The sequence below is a fragment of the Rasamsonia emersonii genome, assembly GCF_000968595.1.
Source record: "Rasamsonia emersonii CBS 393.64 chromosome Unknown ctg1118621759990, whole genome shotgun sequence".
NCBI lineage: Eukaryota > Fungi > Ascomycota > Eurotiomycetes > Eurotiales > Trichocomaceae > Rasamsonia > Rasamsonia emersonii.
The window spans coordinates 119331-141842 of record NW_013563297.1 but is presented as its reverse complement, the minus strand read 5'-3'; the positions used below and the strand labels follow the sequence as shown (position 1 = coordinate 141842).

Genomic DNA, 22512 nt, shown 5'->3' with positions numbered 1-22512 from the left:
TTCTGCCTTTAATTAAACCGGGAAAGCGCCTTGCCCGGAACGGCAGGCGCTGCTTCCCGAGCCGCGCGCCCTCTCGTCGTGCTGCTCCCTCCTCTTTTTGCTCCCCTGGGCAATCGGCATCAGTCATAACAATCATCAATCAGTCTCTCCTCCCCGTCGCTCGTTTCTCCCTGTATTCTTCCTTTACTCTTTCTTCCTGTCTTCCTCCCTGCTGCCCCCGAGCTGTCCCAAATACACTCCTGAGGGCGTCGCCTTTGTCGGTCATTTCGCGAATCTGTGCACGCTGGCAGTGAACACATCCCCTGCGTCTTACCCACCTCCAGCCTCGCGGGTACGCATTGTCACCGCCGTCCCGCCCTGCGCTCATCGCCCTTCTCTCTGCTGGACTCGTGCTGACGCCGCCAAAAGGACAATGGTCCCTGCCACCTGATTTGCGATCGCCCTGTCCTGACTGGATGCCGACATTTTCTCCATGTTCATCTTCGTCGACCTCGTTCATTCGTTTGCAGCCTGATTTCTGTTGACGACATCGGGGCCCTATCGCGTGTTCGCTGCCTTGTTCCCGGAGTAGAGAAGACTTGACGTCTCCTACCTTCCGTCTCCTTCTTACGCTCTTTGTGTCTTGCTTTGCTTCCGTGCCGTTGATCGGCCCGTCTGAATTCCCCATTGCGACTTCTTTTACGACCAACGCTTCTTTGAACGCCTTTTGATTGATTGATTGATTGATTGATTTGACCGATTGTTCCTCCGCTTCCGACGTTTCGCTTCTTATCCTTCTGTTTCCTCCTCCCATCCGATCACCTTCATCATGGCGTCTCCGAATGGTAAGTCGATGATTTCTCGGAGGATTATTCTTTGACACTCTGGCTGATCATTTCCCCCCTCTGTCCAGTTCTGAAAGAGTTCTCTGAGCGCTCGCTTTTTCGGCGCTGCGTCTCCTGTCCAGATTCCCCTCCGCAGTGTAACTGCAGTCCAGGTGAAACGTGTGCCGTCATCAGCCGTTCGTGCGACCAATGCGCGACCGTGACCTGTTTGCCGGCGCAGACCACGCCCACTCCGGCTGCGAGCTCGAGCTCAGGGAGCAATGCGGGTGCCATTGCTGGAGGTGTCATTGGAGGTCTTGCTTTTGTTGCCATTTTCATCTTCCTCATTTGGTGGTTCGTCATCCGGAAGAAGCGGCAGGAGGTGGAGCAGGAAAAGAACGACCTCCGTCAAGCGCGCCAGTCGACGAGGTCGATGGCTTCCATTGCCTCGACCGTCCTCACGCGTGCCTCCAACGTCATCCAGATCGCCTACATTCCGGGTGTGACAAATCGCTCCGCTCCAGACACTCCAGGGACGCTGGTTCCTCCCGTCCCTCCACTTCCCGGTGCTTCTCAAGACCAGCATTTCTTCATGCCCGGTGACCTTCGCGACTCGCGGTTCACCGAGTCGACGGTCGATCGCCACAGTATCGCGACCAGCCTGGCGCGCAGTAGCGTGGCGACCACCATCTACCGCAACAACGCCGTCGTCAGTCCGGTCCCGGCGCAGCAAGCTCTCCGTACCAAGGCCGCCATGGTCTCCGTCAGACCTTCCACCAGTGCCAGCGATACCACAACCACTACCCAATCTGACGCTCCCGCGGTGCCTGCCATCACGCAGGCTCAGCTCAACAAAGCGCAGGCCAGCAGTTCCATTGTCGCCCGCTCGGTGGTAGCTAAACCGGTGGACGTCAAACGGCCCAAAGCCAAGGTGCCTACCGTGTCGGAAGAAGAGGAAGCGAGCGACTCCTCCAGCAGCGGCAGCAGTAGCCGCTCGGTGTCGCCCGCGTCCCACTCTCGGGCTCGTCGGCTTGACAACAATAACTCGGGTTTTGACAGCTCTTCCGACGAGGAGAGTGATGACGACGCTGCATCTGGGCATCATCGGAGAAGTCGTGTTTCCAACCCTTCCACCCGCCGGTTGACCCCCAACCTCCCCGGTCGTCAACGCTCCCGCCGTGGGTGAAGGCCCCTTCGCTGACCAGTCTTCCACGGCGAACACCGCAGTGTCGTCGGCCCGTGTCAGCCATCACAGCAAGTCCAATTCCATCCATCGTCACCGGGCCAGCGCGGGCTCGTCGAGACTTCTCGACGGGGGCGTCTCCAACACGGCCGGGGGTGCCTCTGCCATCGAAAGATCGCAGAGTCCCTTTTCCGATGCACATGAAGTGAAGTAGTTTGTCGGGAGCAGAAAAAAATAAAAAAAGATTGATTGATCTTGTTTTATTTCCTTGTATTTTATTTATGGTCTTATTTTTTTATGTTGGTTCTTCTCTTCTTGAGGTCCAGATGGGATGGTCTCGACAGGCTTCTTCTCCGGAAGGATGCGATGCGGAAGACAGTCCATCGATCGATCTACATCGGCGTATATGCGAAGCGGAGCGCAGACTTGGGTTGTAATTAAGCTAGCTACCTGGAGGCGGGATCTTGGATGATGTATCTATTCTTCTTCTTCTGATTTTTCCCATGTACAGACAAGACAAAGGTTGGATATTTCGTTGCCTGATTGCCATTTATCTGAGGTCTTATCTCAAGTCCGATATTCTGCGGAGTAGAAGGATAAGCTTGTAGGAATACCCTCACTCAGAAATGCGGGCTGTCAGGCAACCTGAGTTCCGACGACAATGCCTTCCATATCTCCTATTAAGATGCAAGTATGTTCATGTGCAACAATAAAAAGTTGATTTGTTATAGCAGAGGCAAAGGTTTTGTGCATTGATCCTGCTTGTCCGTGGAAGGCGCATGTTCTGGGAAGGCGCTCGGCTATCCCAAAGCTTGACCACCGCCATTCCTCCACTTGCTATAGACGTCAATAGCCAATTGTCTGGCATGATTATATATCCAAATCTTCGGAAGAGAAGGCTTGGCAGAATTCAATTCATACAGGCCTAACGGCATGAACCAGAATAAAGGCTGTAGTACGTATATACAGACATGGACCTACTTCTTAACCCGCGGTCAATCAACTTGCGAATCACCCCGCCTTTGGAACCGAATATCAAGTTGACATACCCATAGGTACTAGCAAGCTCGCCAGGTAATTTCACCATGTCTACGCGAAGACCAATCTACTTCAACGCCGCTGCAGCCTCCGAAACTTGCCCTCCTGTCCGCGTACCGGGCTTGGATTCATTCCATCGCAGTCTGCCAAACTACTCTCCAACACCCTTGATCTCACTCCCTGGTCTTGCGGCTGAACTTGGCGTTCGGGCGGTCCTGGTCAAAGATGAAAGCAACCGGTTTGGCCTGCCTTCCTTCAAGATCCTGGGAGCGTCCTGGGGTGTTTTCCAAGCTGTAACATCACGACTCGGACTGCCGCCAACAGTGAGCCTGGAAGAACTGTCGAAGAGCACGAAAACAGCACAAATCGCCTTGTTTACTGCCACGGATGGAAACCATGGGAGAGCAGTCGCTTTCATGGCGAAAATCCTCGCGCTGGAAGCGCACATATTTGTTCCCAAGTCAGTGGATGAGAACTACCGAAGCCAGATCAGCGCAGAAGGCGCACACGTCCACGTCGTCAATGGGGACTACGATCGAGCCGTGCAGGAGGCTGCTCAGGCTTCCAATGCTGCCGAGGGCGGCCTCCTAGTCCAAGATACCTCCTTCCCTGGGTACGAGGAGATCCCGACCTGGATCGTCGAAGGCTATTCCACCATGCTGAACGAGGTCGAAGCGCAACTCGCGGACTTGGGCTTGCAGGGCACTGTCATGACGACTCCTGTTGGAGTGGGATCTCTCGCACAGGCTGTCGCTCAGCATTGCAAATCCCGTCCCAGACCCGTTGCTGTTATCGCAGTAGAGCCGGACACAGCAGCATGCCTATACCAGAGTTTGAAGGCTGGCAAGTCGGTGTCGATCAAAACGTCCTCCACCATCATGGATGGAATGTGCTGCGGGACCCTGTCCATCACCGCCTGGGATTATCTACGCAGGCTTGTGGATGCCAGCGTCACGGTGTCTTGCTATGAAAGCCACTGTGCTGTTCAATACCTAGCGTCCCAGTCTGTGGCGGCTGGGCCCTGTGGAGGCGCCACCCTTGCTGCGTTGAGACACCTGGCCTCGACGCAGCAGACGATAGTGCCGTTGAACAAGGACGCCGTTGTGGTTCTGCTGAGCACTGAAGGGCCTCGCTCGTACCCGATCCCTGCGGATGTGTCGCTCGACGACCCGGTCGCTCTGACGCAGACACTCACCAGAATCGATTCGTCCAGCCCGACGCTCTCAGTCTCAGACGGAGCTGGTGAGACCAGGATTGCTGATTACATAGCTGCTTGGCTCGAGCACCGAGGGATCGAGAACCACCGCGTTGAAACGACACCCGGCCGTCCATCTATTGTCGGAGTCCTTCGTGGCACTGGCGGGGGAAAGTCGTTGATGCTGAACGGCCATTCAGACACGGTCAGTCTAGCTAGCTACGACCGAGATCCGCTGTCTGGTGAGATTGTTGAAAAAGACAACCGTCAAGTGGTCGTAGGAAGAGGCAGCCTTGACATGAAAGGAGGCTTAGCTGCTGCCCTGAGCGCAATGTTGGCCGTGAAGGCCAGTGGTCAGTCGCTGCGTGGCGACGTGATCCTTGCAGCGGTTGCGGACGAGGAAGATGCCTCTCTGGGGACGAAGGATATCATCGACGCAGGATGGCGGGCCGACGCTGCTGTGATCCCGGAACCGACCATGTTGGAGCTCATTGTCGCTCACAAGGGGTTCGTCTGGGTCGAAGTGGACATCCTCGGCGTCGCTGCGCATGGCTCGCAACCTGCGCTGGGGGTCGACGCGATTCTCCATGCCGGATGGTTCCTGAGTGCACTGGAGGCCTATCAGCGAACCCTTCCCACGGACGACGTACTAGGTCCGGCTTCGCTGCACTGTGGGCTGATCCGAGGCGGCGAAGAACCGTCGTCGTATCCAGCCAAGTGCACGGTGACGATTGAATTCCGCACGATTCCCTGTCAGACGGAGAAATCGATCCTGCACGACATGAAGACATTACTGGCGAACATCGCACAGGAAAAGCCCGAATTCCGCTACGCCGAACCGCGCATCACCTTGTCGCGTCCAACGCAGAAACTGGCCGCCGACCATCCCTTGGTGCAGAAGACCGCCACGATCGCAACGCCCATCCTGGGGCATCGCCCTCCTGTCGGCAGTCTGGCGTTCTGGTGCGATGCCGCGCTCCTGAGCGAGGTCGGCGTCCCTGCTATCGTCTTCGGTCCGGCCGGTGCGGGTCTTCATGCCAAGGAGGAATATGTCGATGTGGAAAGTGTCAAGAAGACAGAGGCGGTTTTGGTCGAGTTGATTAAGGAGTTTTGTGGGTAGAACCACTTAATAACATAAAATTTTCGTTGCTTTGTATATACTGTATATACCTGATATACCTCTATATATCATATCATAAATACACTCTGGAAGAGGAGTACATACGAACGAAGTATAATAGCGTTCTGTGGATCAGAAGAGAAGAAGAAGAAAAGGAGAGGGAAAAAAAAAGAACGCTCCCTGCAATCTGGTTGCACTTGCACTTCATTCATTAAAAGACTTGAAATTGAAAACTAGAGGAAATTTCGCTGAACCTGAATTTCTGTGAGATAGACAAAAACACAATAGTTGAATCATCTCCCTTCTAAGGGTTAGTAAAAGTAAGGGTTTCGGGGAGTCAGGTGACTCGTCCCATTTATCAATCAATCCATCCATCAATGACTCTGACTCGACTCCCCGCTCACTTATTATTGCTCACTCGCTCGACAAAATAAAACTACGACGTCCACAATGGCTGTATGATCTTTGCATGATGATGATGATGATGATGAGGATGACGATGACAGCTGTGCCATGGTAATTCTACTACTGATTTTCTTTTGGATATTCTCTGTGCGACCACATGTACCGCTCTCAATTTGAATTGAATCTACAACTCATCTGAACGTCAGGCGGGGCTCGACTTTATATTTGTACTATACATAGTTGTGTATATAGTGTCTGGTTTGGTTTTTGCTTTTCTTTTTTTTTTATTTTATTTTTTTAATTTGCGTTTAATTTTGTTTTGTTTCTGCCTCGTCAGCATGGACTATGACAACAGTAATGCCCTTGTGGGCATTGATGATGACCTGTTTGTCCAAGATCCAGAACATGGATTGTCGACTGGAGATTCTTCTCGCATGTATGATGGCATTGACTGGCCGTCTCCCCAAGCTGAACTCCCAGCATTGGACTGGCATGAGCAACATCCTGAAGGAGATACAGATTTCTCCCTGTCGGATATGATCAATCTGGAGTATTGCGCTGACGACGAACCTGCGAATACGAACATGCTTTCTTCAGCTGTTGAGGCGGGAGATTGTCCAGAAAATACTACCAGTCGCACTGTTTCTGCTACAGAAAGCTCACACGGTGATTTCGCCAACGTCCCCCAATGGCTCGACGGCGCCTATCGTCCTCCCGTCCCCTGCAGCTATTGCCGACAGCAACGGCTGCAGTGTCTCATCCTCCGCAAAACGCAGGCGAATCCGAACCCGCTGGGCTCGTGTTCCACCTGCGTGGCGCTCTTCAGGGAGTGCAGCCGCGCGCGAGGGGAGAAGCGTCAGCCATGCGACTTTGAGACTGTCACGCCGGTATATGGCCGTCTGCATGGTGTTACGGAAAAGACGGAGGAGGACGTGGTCGGCGATTCTGCACAGGCGAACGAAAACGAGAAGTCCAGCGCCGCGATGCAGATGCGTGACCCCCCAGTCGACAATAATTCCAGCAAGCCGTTCTCGAGGAAAGGAGCCAGGATTCTCAGAAACTGGTTCCACCGCCATCAGGACTTTCCGTACCCCACCGATGAAGAGAAGACCGCGCTCGCTCACGAAGCCGGCCTCACCAAGAGACAGGTCTCGAACTGGTTCGCAAATGCCCGGCGGCGCCAGAAGCAGCAGCAGCATACGCGTTCTTCGTCGTCTCAGCTTTTCCCCTCTGGCTCGCCGATGCCGACTTCGGATGGCTTCGCATTGATGACGCCTATGGAGCGGTGGAAGAGATCGCCGCCGGAGAACGAGCCGGTGTCCGAATCTGTGATCCGCGATGCAATCGCCAGTGCGAGGAACCAGGAAGATTTCACTGCCAACGCAAACAGATCGCTATTCGATAATGATATCGACGACGCTGCCTCGTCGCATTTCACGTCTTCCATCTCTAGTCTCGGAACCAGATACTCGGAGGAATCGGCCGATAGCCTCTCCTCCGCGTGGAGCTATCAATCCGGAGACGGGAACTGGCCGTTTCCGTTGCTTGGTGGAGAGCATCATCATGATCATCACGGGAAAAGACGTCGCCGGCGGAGAAGACGGCCGGTAGAAGGGCACCCGTACCAGTGCACCTTCTGCCGGGACTCATTCAAGAAGAAGCACGACTGGAGCCGGCACGAGAAGAGCGTCCACCTGTCGCTGCAGTCGTGGATCTGCACGCCAAGTCTGGAGGTCATGCGGCAGATTGGACAGACACAGTCACAATCATCACGCGAATGCGCCTTCTGTGGCCACCCCTCTCCCTCCGAAACACACTTCGAGACGCACGAATTCGACATCTGCGCCGACAGACCGCTTGCCGAACGCACGTTCCGTCGCAAAGACCATCTCTGGCAGCATCTGCAAAAGTTTCATCGTTGCAGGAACAACAACAGCGGTATGCCTGCCGATATTGCAGCCTACATCGAAGGCGTCTGCCGCTCAGAACGCAACGACGTCCGCAGTCGCTGCGGCTTCTGTGGCTGCACGCTGCACACCTGGACCCAGCGCGCGGACCATTTGGCGGCGCATTTCAAGGAAGGATGTCGTATGAATCAGTGGATTGGCGATTGGGGGTTGGAAGGGTCAGTGTTGGCGGAGCTGAGAGATGCGGTTATTCCGGAGGAGCGTGGGGGTGGTCATTATTCGGGGGGATGATTATAATTAGATGGATGGATGGATTAGTTAGTTCTCATGTACAGTACACACTGTCCTAGCAGTATATATATAAGGGATATATTGGAATGGAATTTACATACATTAATTGACTGACTGCATGTAATTTATTTAATTTTGGCGGAGTCCTCCATTTAGTCCACGCGTACGGCAGATTATATGGAGCTCTCCGCCAGAATTGCTTGCTGGCGATGTTGCAAACAAACTAGACCTAATTAGACGGATGCCATGGCATTCCTTTTTTTTTTCTTAGCGAATGTGCAACGTCTTAGCGCGTCCCCTAACCAAACACTGTGACTATATTCTATATGTACAGTACAAATGTACATAGTTATGTATAGACATGACTGAAAATCGCAGCAACGAGGACATTCACGAGATCAGAAGTGTTTCTTTCCGGCACGAGACAGACGCTACTCTGATTGATATCCTGGAGAAATATATAAAAAAGCAAACCTTTTTTTTGAAAGACTGACTGACACGTTCCGCCTGGCCATCCTCATCCTCTTATTTAATCCCTAGAATAGAAAAAAAAAAGGGGAGGAGACGGGACGAAGAGGAGAAGGTCTGATTGTGTAGTGCCTTAGCTGATATTAGTGATCTGAGCTCAGAGTGGTGAAAATCAATGAGTGCGTGATGCGCTGCTTCTTCGTCAGGTCAGGCCAGGTCACCCACTATTCATAAATCTAGTAAATCTCCTGAGCCCCTATGAATTCGCGCCTTGTGCGGCTGTATTGAGAACAACGGCATCTGGAGAGTGTCAAGCAAGAGTACTTACTGCAAGTGGAGGAGTCCATTCATTGCTCGGGATATCGTCACCAGAGGCGATAGCAGCGTGTGGAAGGAGTTCTGTATGGCGTTGGCTAGGCAGGAGTTCTACTTTTTATGCAGATTGAGGGAGAATTTTGGCACTGTATGTTGTACTATTGCTATTGTATCCTGAGTAGGAAAAAAGAGAGAAAGAAAGAAAGAAAGAAAAATAGATAGACAGTACAGTATGAGAACGATTCTTTGCTCATTTATACTTAAGTATTAATCTAAAAAATCAAGAGTTTATTTAGAGAGAGACTCTGGAACTAGGTCAAAGATATTCTTGTAAAAGGACTAGAAGCTATCAGAGGATAGTCCGTGCGAGCAAGGCATCTCCCATTTATGATATCCACCACTATCTACTCTGGTAACATGTTGGGATGGATATCTCCAAGTTATACTCCGTACAAAGCTCTATTCACTGAGTAAGATTACGTATTGCTGTTACATTTTCAAAAGTAAACAACTCGATGTACTGTACCTAGCTCACACCCAGCCAAACCGCCTCGCTATAAACCCAATCCCTCCCAGCAGATTGCTGACGCCCGTGAACACAATCAACAAGCCATACTTACTCCCATAGCCATAAGAGAACGTCCTGGTCAACGGCGGCGCCTTGAGCAAAGCCTCACTCAAAGGCCCCGAGACCACTCCCCCCACTCCGCGTCCGGCCACCAAGAAAGCATACACGAGGCCAGGCTCTGCGGAGTGGTGTTTCTGCGTCGTTTCTCGCATCACGCCCGGCCAGGTAGAGCTGAAGCTGCCGGCGAAGAAGCCGTAGAGCCAGGAAAACAAGCAGAGCACGGTCGCCAGTCCTGAGAAACCCCAGAGAAAGATCACCGACAGGGTTGCGCCGACGGTCGAGAATAACATCACGCTCGTCACGTCCCACCGGTCGACCAGGAATCCCGTCACCATGGAGCCGAAGAACGCACCGCTATTCAGCAGCACGACGCTGGCCGTTGCGATCTCGTTGCTGAAGCCGAGTGACCGCGCATACAGAGGCAGATACAGGCCCGGCAGGAAGTAGCCGAGACTTTCCAGGATGCTGCACAGCTGCAGGGGGAAGAAAGGCCGACACACGACGAAACGAATGTCGGGCATGTTGGAAGGACGAGCAGACCCCGTCGACGACGGCACGCGCGGCTTCATGAAGCGGAGCACCGGGCCCAGGACCACCATGCTGGCAATCACCCACATGCGCAGGGTGATGCGAAACGAGAAATGGGTCAGCGACCAGGAGATGAGCAGGGGGAAGGCCACGCCCGAACAGCCCGTGCTGGCCCAGGCAAGGCCGAATGCGAGGCCTTTTCTATGCGTAAACCACTCGTCCAGGAACAGCATCGTCGGGTACGACATCATGCACGCGCCGACGGCATACAGGAAGCCCTGCGTCAGGACCAGCTGCCAGACGCGCGTGGCAAAGGACGCTGCCACCAAGGCCACGGCCGTGATGAGGAAGCCGACCATGATGCACTTCCGGCGGTGTCGAGGCCACTGACGAAGCATGAACAGACAGACCGGGGAGCCCAGGTACAGGACGCCCAGAGCGACGGTGCCGATCATGGCCACGCCCGAGGAAGCATTGTCGTCAGCGAATTCGCTGGCGTAGAACTCTTGGAAAACGCCCGATGTGAACGGGAATCCCCAGACGAAGGCGTCGATGACGAACGTCCCAAAGAGGACGAGCCAGGCGTCTTTTCCTCGATCGGTTGGGGGAAGGGAGAACTCCGGCCTCGTCTGGTCTGGTTCTTGCTGCCGCTCTTCCAGTGCGATGGGCTGGTCGTCATTCTGTTCGTTCATCATGCAGATGCATGCAGATGCAGATATATGAGACGGGCTGGAGAGAGACACAAGGGAAAAGAGTGATTCACGAGAAAGTATTAAACAGATTAATCAGATTAATCAGGGTTTATTGCAGACTCGGCCAATATAAATAAAAAAAAAGAAATGTTATCAGATTGAGGTAGTGTCGTCCCTGCACCAGGTCCAGGTTGTGTGTGCTGGCCAGAACACACACACCGCTCATGGTCATGCGCACGATATGGGGAAAGTCGAGACCGCTCTTCTCTCCTTTCTTTTCTCAGTGTACTTCCAAATTGGGTATCGACTAATGACATGGCAGATGTCGATAGGACGGTGAATTGTGGCGTCTATTACGGGGCAGAAGAAAAAAAAGTAAGTATAAGCTGTCTCAAGGATTGAACGGTCTTCGAAATCAAAGCGGGATGCTGGTTGAAAGTTTGTTGACACCTCTCTGTGTGCACTACACCACGAACTTGATTGTTTAGCTTCAGCTGTGGCCTAAGGAAGGAAGGAAATTTCCTTTCTTGATTGAGGAAAGGAACTAGGTAGGTAGTCTTCATTATAATCATCGTCATCATCAGATTTATATTTCTATACAAGTACCCAAGTTTGAAGCCCCAAACAAAGAAATCTTAGAAAGTAAGAATCACCAACGTTCCTAAACCCAACTTCGGTTGTACAGTAACTGTCATTGTACCTAGTCCTGTTTATAAATAGTTCTAGTTTTGCGTGTTTCTATATCCTGCCGTTGTTGCCTTCTCTGTCCGTGTGCTTGTCTCGTTCTGGAGGCATGCCACAGGTCAACTGCTCGTCGATAAAGCTTGTAATATCAAATCAGACAGGATTTTATCGGCTTTTCTGCCTTAATTTGCCAAGATATCGGCGAGTTATCAGATTTGTGGCTGACAAATGTAATGATAGCGAGAATAAGGATGGAGGGATCCGTGACGAAGTGTATGATATATATTGTTTGGTGTTGGTGTTGACTATTACCTGGCTTGTTGACTGCCTGGCTGGTATAGACGAGATGTTTTGTTCGCTTCATTTTGAAAGATAGAAATGAATAAATCCTGTGACAGGAAGACATAAATTAATTAGGATCACCACCTTACTGAGGGACAAGCACCTGCATAAAAATTAGAAAGGATTTCATCGACAAAACAAACAAGAAGCTAGGGAGAAGACTCACTTACCTCATGCATTGTGTTCCAGAAACCATTGACCATCGTAGCTCACTCAGCTCAACATACTTCTGAGCCAGTAAAGTGGAAGAGGCTAGTGTGTTCAGCGATCCAGTCCTTTAGGAAAGTCCCATTGTAACGAATGGTTTGGACTTCTGGAATCGTTTTGGTGTGGCTGTAATCGTCACTGATTATCAGGAGCCATCCATCCTGTCATCCTTGCCGTTCTTGCTGTAGGGCATTTTGGGACGCACGTAGTCGCTCTCTGGTGTGTCATTTCTTCCATCGGTCTCTGTTCAATCTCACATCTTGGAGCTTGGAAGTTGTGTTCCTTGCTTCAATAACGATGGTCTTCTAGATCATCATCCGCTGATGCGAGACAGGTAGTCCTCTAGGTCAGGATGTCGATATTTTGGATCCTTGGGGCTTCATCAGCTCTTCTGATCATGCAGCATCGTCGACCTGACTGCAATTTTGCGCCTTTTTCCTTTTCCCGGGTGTGTACTAAATATATTCATTCTTTCCTGGACTGGGACCATTCAGGTGAAGAAGAGTGTCCGGTTGATTCTTCTCATCCAAGCGAGATCGTACAGGCGTTCCTGTAACGCTGACGTTTGGGAGGCGGTAGTCTGCTGTATCGCGGCCGTGATGAGCGTTTGCTGCGTTGCCATTTGCTGTGTTTATGATCCGTATGGAAAATGCCTCGGTTGCGAGGAGTTTGGAGAAGGTAGTCGTATTTCTCAGCGAACTTGACAATAGTGAGAAGCTCTCGTTTATATCTAGGGTAGCGGCATTCCGTCATAGAGGATGGGGCGTTCAACGTCGTCCTGGATTTGAGTGATGCACAACCCAGCTCTGTACTTTGAAGAATCGGTATAAAAATGTTAAGGAGTCTGCCAAGAAATTCCAAACATGGAAGTGGTGGTTGAGCACTTAATACGGAGGATGTCGAAAGAAAGTTGTTCAGAGTGAGTCCATCGCCATGGACCTTTCCAGTCAGGCAGTAAAGAGGTCTTGCAATCTCTGCGAAGTTTCTCACCCAGCGACGGGTGATACCGACAGTTCCAAGAAAGGCGCGTACAGAAACGGGGGCTGTGTGAATCCATGGTCATTTCGGTGTATTTCCTCTGTCTTCTGCACAATTCCCTGTCGAGATCCTTGACCAGACGAGCCATGTTGGTCATTTGACATAGTCAAAGTTTATAACTCCACGGAATCGGATGCAACAATCGATGGAGAACCGGCTGGTCGTCCAGGATCGCAGATATCTTGACAGCTTTAGCACACCGATTTTCCTCATCATCATTATGGCGATTTTGGTCCGCCGATCGGTAGGTATAAAAAATTGAATTCCGGCTTCCAGCTGTCGGAGATTGGACGGGAAGGCCATATTTTTGATGGCTTCAACTTTGTCTGCCGAGGTGCTCACACCAAGTCCATGCTCGATTGACTTGGTATCAAGAACGGCAGGCAGCTTGAGGAACTAGCCCTGCCAAAGACATAATAAGATTTATGAATAGTCTGGCTCTCCTTTTTTTTGCCACGCAGAAGCGCCTGGTTGGTATTAACTGCTACGTATAGCCAGGTAATAGAGTCCGCGGCCGGTCGACGAACTGGATATTATTTAGGACATCGTACGGTTGGTGTTGCTGTTGGCAGGCAGTGTAGACAGTAAGAATCAGTTGAGCATATTCATCGTACCTGGCAATCACGTACTGCGCTGGCGCCTTTCGTTGATACAGCTTGGCAGGCGAAACTCTTTCTTTCCCTTCTGCTTTGGCCCTTTGAACGCTTCGTCCCAATGACCTTCAAGGCCATATTGGTATGCTCTGAGAAAAAAATGTAGTAGAGGCCATCGCATGCACGGCGAAGTTTGCGAACTTGTGCTCGACAATCAGAATTCGAATCGAACATTGCATCAGGAATTTCAATGTTGATTCTCTCGGATCCATTAGGAAACCTTCCCAAGGAGAACTGTGGCCGAGAGAACCCAACCTGCGTTGGGATTTGCAATCGGCCCTGGTATCATTCAAACAGATACTTGCCATGATAATAGCCGAATGGAGATGGATTCGGTGCATTAGGCACCTGTGGGTTTTCGAAACTGGCTTTTGTGTATGACATGGTGCTTTCTTTAAGCATGTATGCTCAGAAGATACAGAACAAGAAAACAAACCAAGTGGAGCAGGGGAAATGTCAAGTGTAGTTAACATGCACTATTAGTGCGTAAACATAGCGGTCTTAATAGGATACTGGTCCTGGAATGCCACTGTATAAGGTACCGAAAACACTCAGGAGACGCATAAGGACTAGTACAGTCCAAGATGACTATAATCCAGTGACAATTCTCTTTATCGTATCGTATGTCTCGTCCACGTAATCCGTCGGTGTTGGCGACAGATCCATCTTCTCGACAAGTTTAGCATCCAGCTGTTTTATCAGCCACATACCGATTTTCATTGAAATCTTCCGCCATAAGGCGTACTTTTTGTGATCCTGTTCTGGTCGGTCGTCAGTCGAATCAATCAGGCTGTCGAGATCCTTCAATTTTCAGAGTATTCCAGGCCGTAAAGTTAACGGCTCCCCTGAGCTTTTCAGGCAAAGGCTCCAGACTGATGACCGTGACTGCAGACACGCCATCAATCTGCGTATGTACGAGACGCCATGTTGACTGTTTCTGCTACTAAGATCTGAGGATTTCTCTATCGTACAAAGGTGGAGGATGTAGGCACTGAGGATCTAAGCGAAGCGCTAGTACGAATCAGGAAAGAAGGCGGCAGTTACCGCAGAAATTTACCTGCAACACCCCCCCATAACTGTCGCCGGAAATGAATCTATTTTGATTTCCTAATCGGGCAACTTTTGCATCTCCAATTGGGTCACGAAGCGTGCAAAAGCAACGTTTCCAAGGGCCTTAGTCAAGCCGTCGGCAGCCTGCTGAATTGTGGGAATGTATTTGAAAAGAATTGTACCAGATTCGACCTCCTGGCGCAGAAAATGGTAGCGAATTGCTATATGCTTCGTTCGTGCATGGACTCCGGGTTCTTCGATATGACGATCGCTCCCTGATTATCGGCATGGATGACCAGAGGCTTTTGGATAATGTCACGCCGATGCAGCAGCGGTGTTGGGCGAAGTCTGACAACGTTAAACTCTGAGATGCGTAATTGAATCCAGATCGCTTCCTGAGCGGCGAGGGCTTGTGCAATGTACATACTCGTCACCCGCAAAGGAGCGCGTTCTTTTGAAAATTTGATGATATTGACGATATTTGAAGCCGCTACGGGGGTTTGAAGCCCGTGTAAGCCTTCAAAAGAGGCCCCGGGCTCATCATTATCAGATATCGAGGCTGGGACAGATGGAGCATAAAGACAACACAAGCGTTACGCACTTCTTTTTCTGGTGTCATGGTTTATGGTTATGGGTGAGCCATCCGTGTCTGTTCCCAGGTTGCTCCAGGACAGCACGAAATGCATACTCATCTGAGATTGCTTTCCACTCGATGTTTGGTAAATGCTATCCCATCCACAGCTTTGACAGCATCTCTTGATTCGACAATGCAAAAAAATCGGCCAGTGCTGGATCGGTTCTCGGTCCAGTCCGGACTCCACTAGCACAATGGCCAGATGTTGCTGTGGTTTAGGGTATGAGAAGCCGTCCCACAGCTTGGCTCTTGTGGTCACGTCTGGTGGACAATAGGTTATGAACTCCATGCCGGTTAATCTCGTGGCGCCATTGACGGTATGAAACACAGGGACGCATATAATATTGATCCGTGGAGTAAGCAAATATACTCCCAATCTGATAGACACTGGATACGGTATCTCCGTGAGTTCGTGTTGATAAAGGTCTCTTCGATAGCTGTATCCTCAAGATGGTTTGTCTCGCTGATATGAGCATTCACGGCTGTATAGTAAGACTCTACCATTCGGCCTCTTTCCTTCGTTCTTTTCTGCTGTTATTGATCGCCACCATTTCTAGGCCCATGGATTCGCTAAGTAGTCCCGAGGAAATTGCAAGGCAAAGTCAGTGGTTATGAAAGGTCGAAGAACGGCCTTGAGGAAGTAAAAGCGAAGGCCAATGTTGAGAATGTTGTTTTGTCGGTCTCGGAATCTGCCATCCCTGACAGGCACGACGCTAGAGACAGCACTGTTGAGGCTAGGTTCCGAATTTGCCAGGGAATTCCGTTTTGGATCTCGTCGAGTCCAAACCGAAGTTCTTGGTGGGTAAGGCGACTGGCGTCAGTCCAGCCAATTAGCCAGATTGTCCAGTTTGGTCTGGAGGAGCTTGCAGGTATAATCACGGAAGACAAAATTCATTCCTCCCTCAACACAGTCAACCTGTGAGGTTCTGGAGACTATAAACCGCGCATGTGGGGATTAGCGGAGCAAAATATATATTCCTTCTATATGCCATTGTACAGTACACGAAGACAGGCTGTCATGTTAATCCAAAGAAAAACCATTACATATAGTATATTCTCAATCATTTCTCATTTCTGCCCTTCTATTGTCCTAACATCACAAGTGTTGATGTTCCTAGTATTCAGAGCTCTGACGGATGATATATCGATGGCGGCGTCTATTCACTGCCGCGGGCGGCAGCCAATCAGCATGCGCCCAGCTCCACCTTCCCCGGTTCTATCGATAACTTTTTTCCTCTCTTCCGCCATGAGGAACTTGATTTGCGATGAAGCGCAACCTTTGACGAAATAAACCATCGTTTCGGCACGGAGTACGCCTCAATCTTGATATCCGACGCTTAGTCGAGAATACCATCCATTTGACGGCAGCTGTCCACTTGATTCCTCCTGCGCACGAGCTGGAGAGGTTGTCTTTATTAAAATGCCCTCCTCCGTCCATTCCCAGGATCAGGACCAGTCCATGGTCGACGCAGAGGCGCAGCAGCAAAACGGCAGTGCGGGCGAAGAATACTTTGAGACTGCTGAGGGGAGAATTACTATTGTATGTTGTGTAGAAAACAGCCTGCCCTGAGCTTTATCACCTTTCATTTCTTGTCCGCTTTTGTGTCCGCCCGAGATTGATCGATTGATCTTGGCCTCTTTGGAACGATATAGCAATCTTTTTTTGTGCATGTGATCAGAGAACTAACAATACTTATTGAGCAGCTGCCCGGAGCAACCGAGACAGCTGCTTCATTCCAGTTTGATGAGGAGGGCCACACCCTGGGTAATGCTTTGCGATATGTGATTATGAAGAAGTAAGTACAATCCTCTTCCTTTTTTTTTTACCTTTGAATAATATTCTAATCTTCGATTCGAAAAAGTCCCAACGTTGAATTCTGCGGCTACACAATCCCACACCCTTCAGAGGCAAAGATGAACCTGCGCATTCAGACATATGGTGAGTTGCTTCTTTCTTTCTTTCATCTTTCGTGTTATTTCCCGGCACTGTGCGAAAAATACGAAACTAACCTTCTTACTGAACAGAGAACACAACCGCCATCGAGGCCCTCGAAAAAGGCCTGGACGATCTCATGGATCTGTGCGATGTCGTCACAGAAAAATTCACCGCCGCGCGCGACGAGTTTAATGCCGCGCAGGAAGATCGGATGTCTTCTTGAAAACGGCCTTCTCTCTGTCCTGTAGTTTCTCATTTGATTTTATCAAGTCTGATATGATATCCCCTGTTATTTTATTTCACTGTATTTTACTTTATTTTCTATTTTACTTGTTCCCGGATCTCGTTTCTTTCCGTGTATCACGAATGGGAGGTTTCTTGCACTGTATTGCATTGCATCACGTCGCATCAGATTGGACTAGATAGATAGGATGGGATGGGATGGGCGTTTGGTTATTGTTATCGAAAGAAACAGAGAATAGAATAGACTAGAATAGAATAGGATAGGAACTGTATGTTTCATGCACATCATATGATGAATGCTTATTACTTCTGTCATCCATATTTTATTTACTCCTCGTTTTAGATTCCTCGGCAGTAGATGGATGTTAGATGGAAGAGCACCTAAAGTTACATTCGAGACTCAGAATTCGACTCGGCAAGTGTTTGACAGTATATACACATTTCTACTTTGTTCTCTTCTCTGTTTCCCTCCCGACGCAGTCATTGAGTCTACGTAATATCGGAAACATCCGGCAAAAGAAAACAAAGGAACAAATGCAACACCCAGCTCAACATATCAGTTGCGTCCCTGCAGGAATGTCAGCTGGGCATAGTTCAATAAGACGCACTGGATGACTCCGCTCCTACCTCCAAGAATCCAGAGATGAAATTCGGCGGCAGCCGGGCGCCGGGGTCTTCTTCCGGTCGGAAGTATTTCATCACATGAGACAGCTGCTTCCAGTAGTTCAGCGTTTCCTGTTTTCACGCGGATATCGTTGTCAGCATGAGACTCGATGTATTGTACATCGACGGAGGGGACAAAAGTTGGAAGGACTGATCGAGCAATATAGAGCGAAAGAGTCGAGTCCATCATATCGATACGTCGGAACTAACCTGGTACTCCGCATGGCTCTTGAACAGCAACACATCGACAACGTTCAGCTGGTTGACGTAGCGGTGGCGCTCGAACTGCTGGCGGATCTTGGTCCGGATCGCCGACACGGGGATGTTGAGCGAGTACATCGTCTGGATCTCAGGGGACTGTATTTTTCCGTCAGATCATCGGTCGAACATGTTAGCCTCCTCGACGTCTCTCCATCTTTGCCCAGTCCGCACGACCCGTCGAAGGGATGAACCAGGGAGCCTGTTGGATCTGTACTAACCGCTCTGAGCCATTCCCTGTAAGACTTGCGCACTCTCGCCTTTGCATCCGCCCAATTGATGGCTGTTATAGACAGAAAAGAAACAGGTCAGCTAGCTCCTGACTGGGATGACGAATAGGAAAGCCGAGGAAGACGTACATGAGCGCGTCCGCTGTGCAAGGTATGTCGGATTGATAGTCATGGCGAAAACCTCAATGGCAGCACGATGCGGGACTAATCAGTAGAGGAAACTACCCGGGGGCAGTGCTGCTTCCGAGACGGAAAGTCCTCTCGTTCTTATCGTCTGGGTCCTGTCGTGATGATTGATGATGATGGCGATGGCGGTGGTGGAGGTCTTGTCCGCCGCGGGCCGATACCCATTTCAGAGCGGCATTTTTCACCGCCTTCCGTTTCGGAAAAATTTTCAAGGTCGCCCGCAGATACAGATCGGACAGTGTTTTCGACAGGAAAGAATAACGGAAATTTTTCGCTACTTTGCGGTTCAATTTTTTTTTCTCACTGATAATATTATTGCTTTTATGAGAGATATTTGTTGTGGCTTTTGAAGAAGTTCTTCCCCTACAGCGACTCTCCGCAGGAACATCAAACACGAGCGCTGGCTCGCGCGCGAGAGAGAAGAGAGCCGATACTAACAAACAATCGCTCTCGCCTTCATTCAATTCTAGCATAAGCAACAATGGCGCCAAACAGGGGCTCTTCCTCATCCTCCTCAAAGGGGAAGTCTTCAAAAACAAAAGCCAAACCATCAACACTCTCGTCCGCTTCCAAAGTCACCAAATCGAGCTCCAAGACGAAGGCGAAGAAGGCGAAACAACAGCTACTTGCCACCAAGGAGGTCAAGTCGAAATCGCGCAGCGCACCCGATCAGCTGAAAAAGACGAAGAAGAGGGAATATACCGAGGAGGAGCTGGATCTGCCGAAATTGAACATGGTCACGCCGGTTGGGGTGCAGAAGCCGAAGAAGGGGAAGAAGAAGGGAAGGTTTTTGTTGATGATCAGGTGGGTTTTTTTTAACCCTGGATTCGGACCGGACATACGTTTTGTGTTTTCGGTCTTGGTAATATCTTGTTATCCTGTTTTGCTGACAGCTCCCGCGTACAGGAGAGTATGATGACGATTCTCGCCATGGTGAATGCCGAAAAAGAAGGCCAGATCGAGTCGAAAATGATGAAGGCGCGCCAGATGGAAGAGATACGGGAAGCGAAGAGGAAAGAAGCAGAGGCACGGCAGCAGGAAAAGAAGTCGAAATTGGTATGTACTGTACTTTCGCTACGGTGCTGTTGATTTTGATCTAACAAATCGAATTCTAGGAAAACATCAAGGAAGAATTGCGAAACAAGAAAAAGAAGAAGAAACACCAAGATAATAAGGAGAGTGATGCTTCTGACCAGAAGAACTCTGGAGACAGCGAAAATAATGCTGCCTCTTCCAAACCCAAAAAGCGAAAGAGCGTTTCTTTTGCGTGAATCTGTATCTTTTCTTTTATTCTCCCTATTGCTGTATATTTTCATGTCTATGTGCATACACTGGTGTTTCTGGCGTTTCACTGGTATCTATACCTAGGCCCGAAAAGTATTGTTTCTATATATATGAGTATTGTCATGACGAGGCGTTTTGTTGGGATAAACAACGAAAAAGAAAAAAGTGAGATTAGTCGAGTCTATGCATTCTTCCGAGATGATATTAAATGATATTAATAAGTCGCCAAAATGTGTTCTTCTAATCCATGCTCATATACATCTTGCGACGCATGGGGTCGAATTCAGGCTTCGGCGACTTGTCCACGTCTTTGTTCGCGCTGCCATTGGCGACTGGTCGACCGTACAGCATCTCTTTGTTCTCTGGGACAAAGGGAGCGTTAAGGTCGATCTCCTTGGCCATCAGATTCAGGAAGTTTGCCGCCTGTACATGTACAGTAGATACAATATCAGCCTGAGACGTTCTTCTGGAAGATCTTTACGACTCTGACATACCGGCTTCGTAAACCATCGGGATCCTCCAATCTCGAACCAGCCGAGATGACCGCCCCAGGAGGTAGTTAACAACACTCCGTATGGAGTTTGGGCGAACTCATTATACGGTATGGCTTCTTTGACGGAGATCTGTGTTCCATCCGTCATTCATCAATCAGTGATGTCTGTTTACAGGGCTTTCCCCCCATGTTATAAAATATGTACTCACAGGATCGTCTTCGGCATTGATTGCAAGGAATGGAACCCGGATCGCTAACAAAGAATCCACGGAAGATGCGTCCCGGTAGTAGGCTCCCTCAGTTGGATAGCCCCAGCTAGGACATTGTACGACTCTTATGAAATTACTTTAGCCTCTCTCTTTCCTCTTCTTTTCTTCTTCTTCTTCTTTTAAGGCAATTCTGCGAAAAGCGCTTACCTGTCAAACTCATGAATATATTTGACCTTCTGCACAGCTTCGACGTCCAGACGTGCATTTTTCGATACCTCTTCGGCGTGCCTACAGCGTACAGATCGGAAAATTAGCCAGAAAGGAATTCTTCTCAGCGGACCAATTACGTACTGATTGAATAGCCTTTTCAGGTTTGCGCCCATCGTTTTGGAATAGACTTCTAGGCCCAGCCATGATTGTTGCAAGGCATGGCTGGTAAGTTCGAGGTTCCAAGGGTTCGCGCAGATTACGGCCGCTTTGAGTTGACAGTTCTCGCCTTCCTCTCCGAGATACTACATGAAAATCCAGAACGAATCAACATCAGAGTCCACGCCAGAATGTTCGAAAGAAAAAAAAATTGTATATATTTTCCCTTTGAGTATTCCTTCTGCGATACGTACATTCGTCAGGATATTCGCTCCGAGTGAGAATCCAATGCCGAAGAGCGGACGATTCGGGAACGTCTTGCGCAGCCACCTCACGGCCTGACGGAGATCCCACGTTGCGCGCGCATTGAACAAGACGCCACTGGAAATCTTGGTCTGCGCGCAGCCTCTAGCATTGAGGACGCAAGCTTCCCAGCCGCCATCCCCCAGCACAAGAGGAGCGAGCGCATGCCGCAGATAGAGCTCATAGGAGCCACCCGTCAAACCATGCAACGCTATAAGCATAGGCCTATTATCGTCCGAAGGCAAGGCAGCAAATTCCTCCGCCGTGAAGAAAGATGTACGCGCCGGCAGCCCGGATGGGAGGGTGAAAATCCTATCCTTATCTGTTGCCTCATCACTGGTGGGGGTCTCGTAAGGGGGCACTACGAAGTCGATGGCGAATTGGCCACTATAGTAGGCATTTTCGGCCTCAAAAATCTTCCGCTTGTAGTAAATGGGGATGTCGATGTTCTTGACGGTCGTCCAGGCGGTCTGCAGGTGTCCGTTGAAGAGGAGTGGGTTGAGCTGGCAGGTTGAAGGCGTGGCTAGGCGGCATAACTCCGCCAGCGTCACCTGCGTCTCTTTACCATCCTCGCTGCTAGCCTTCTTTGTCAGTAGAAGCTGGTTATTCTGTGAGTGATGAAGCGTGATCTTTCCGCTAGGAAGAAGCCATGACAGGGGACTCATGGCTTGTTAGTAAGACAAAAAAAGGGTAACCAGATCGCGAATGCTGACCAATCAGAAAAAGCAAACCCAAATGAAGATCCTATTTCCAGATTCAGAAATAGATGAAATCAGGAACCAGCATCAATATTTATCGAAAGAGAAGCAAATTGTGAGAAGAAAACGCCTGGCAAAAATAATTTGCCAGATCCATTATTGCAGGCGCAGGATTGGATTAGTTGCGCTGCGCAGCTCGCATCGTCGTCGCCGTCTCCACTGAAGCTCAACGTGCCTCGGCTTAACCACCGGATTGGGTATCGCTTATATAAGCATGCATCCAGCAGACCAATAGGACGGCGGCCTCATCTCCAGCGATAACGCGATAAGATCAACGGACAAACCATCTGGATGGTTGGCAGCTTGTCGCGTAACTGTGAAAAAAAGTGTCCATTTTGCTCCAGGTTTGTGTTGAAATCGAGTCTCCAGGAGTTTATTCTCAGCGTTTACGTTGGACCCCTT

General features: G+C 50.0%; 9 protein-coding genes across 9 annotated transcripts; 5 read left to right on the top strand and 4 right to left on the bottom strand.

Annotated features, from left to right (window-relative positions):
• Positions 1–808: 808 nt before the first annotated feature.
• T310_1454 (uncharacterized protein) lies at positions 809–1989 on the top strand (the record flags this gene model as incomplete). Its single annotated transcript, XM_013475711.1, has 2 exons — positions 809–824; positions 977–1989. The coding sequence occupies 2 exons, from the start codon at positions 809–811 to the stop codon at positions 1987–1989; spliced, it is 1029 nt and encodes a 342-aa protein (XP_013331165.1).
• Positions 1990–3071: 1082 nt separating this feature from the next.
• T310_1453 (Acetylornithine deacetylase) lies at positions 3072–5339 on the top strand (the record flags this gene model as incomplete). Its single annotated transcript, XM_013475710.1, has 1 exon — positions 3072–5339. One exon carries the CDS (start codon positions 3072–3074, stop codon positions 5337–5339), a length of 2268 nt encoding a protein of 755 aa, XP_013331164.1.
• Positions 5340–6082: 743 nt separating this feature from the next.
• On the top strand, positions 6083–7942 carry T310_1452 (Homeobox and C2H2 transcription factor; the record flags this gene model as incomplete). Its single annotated transcript, XM_013475709.1, has 1 exon — positions 6083–7942. The coding sequence occupies one exon, from the start codon at positions 6083–6085 to the stop codon at positions 7940–7942; it is 1860 nt and encodes a 619-aa protein (XP_013331163.1).
• A 611-nt stretch (positions 7943–8553) lies between these two features.
• T310_1451 (uncharacterized protein) lies at positions 8554–10573 on the bottom strand (the record flags this gene model as incomplete). The annotated part of the gene is made up of 3 exons (XM_013475708.1): positions 8554–8634; positions 8739–8809; positions 9346–10573. The coding sequence occupies 3 exons, from the start codon at positions 10571–10573 to the stop codon at positions 8554–8556; spliced, it is 1380 nt and encodes a 459-aa protein (XP_013331162.1).
• A 2755-nt stretch (positions 10574–13328) lies between these two features.
• On the bottom strand, positions 13329–13881 carry T310_1450 (uncharacterized protein; the record flags this gene model as incomplete). Its single annotated transcript, XM_013475707.1, has 3 exons — positions 13329–13370; positions 13459–13776; positions 13846–13881. 3 exons carry the CDS (start codon positions 13879–13881, stop codon positions 13329–13331), a joined length of 396 nt encoding a protein of 131 aa, XP_013331161.1.
• Positions 13882–16601: 2720 nt separating this feature from the next.
• Positions 16602–17340, top strand: T310_1449 (DNA-directed RNA polymerase; the record flags this gene model as incomplete). Its single annotated transcript, XM_013475706.1, has 4 exons — positions 16602–16721; positions 16886–16977; positions 17044–17120; positions 17207–17340. The coding sequence occupies 4 exons, from the start codon at positions 16602–16604 to the stop codon at positions 17338–17340; spliced, it is 423 nt and encodes a 140-aa protein (XP_013331160.1).
• A 576-nt stretch (positions 17341–17916) lies between these two features.
• On the bottom strand, positions 17917–18683 carry T310_1448 (NADH:ubiquinone reductase (H(+)-translocating); the record flags this gene model as incomplete). The annotated part of the gene is made up of 5 exons (XM_013475705.1): positions 17917–17928; positions 17988–18071; positions 18234–18380; positions 18503–18564; positions 18641–18683. 5 exons carry the CDS (start codon positions 18681–18683, stop codon positions 17917–17919), a joined length of 348 nt encoding a protein of 115 aa, XP_013331159.1.
• Positions 18684–19178: 495 nt separating this feature from the next.
• Positions 19179–19968, top strand: T310_1447 (uncharacterized protein; the record flags this gene model as incomplete). The annotated part of the gene is made up of 3 exons (XM_013475704.1): positions 19179–19501; positions 19591–19753; positions 19813–19968. The coding sequence occupies 3 exons, from the start codon at positions 19179–19181 to the stop codon at positions 19966–19968; spliced, it is 642 nt and encodes a 213-aa protein (XP_013331158.1).
• A 253-nt stretch (positions 19969–20221) lies between these two features.
• Positions 20222–22017, bottom strand: T310_1446 (uncharacterized protein; the record flags this gene model as incomplete). The annotated part of the gene is made up of 6 exons (XM_013475703.1): positions 20222–20404; positions 20476–20604; positions 20684–20789; positions 20891–20971; positions 21035–21195; positions 21304–22017. 6 exons carry the CDS (start codon positions 22015–22017, stop codon positions 20222–20224), a joined length of 1374 nt encoding a protein of 457 aa, XP_013331157.1.
• Positions 22018–22512: the final 495 nt, after the last annotated feature.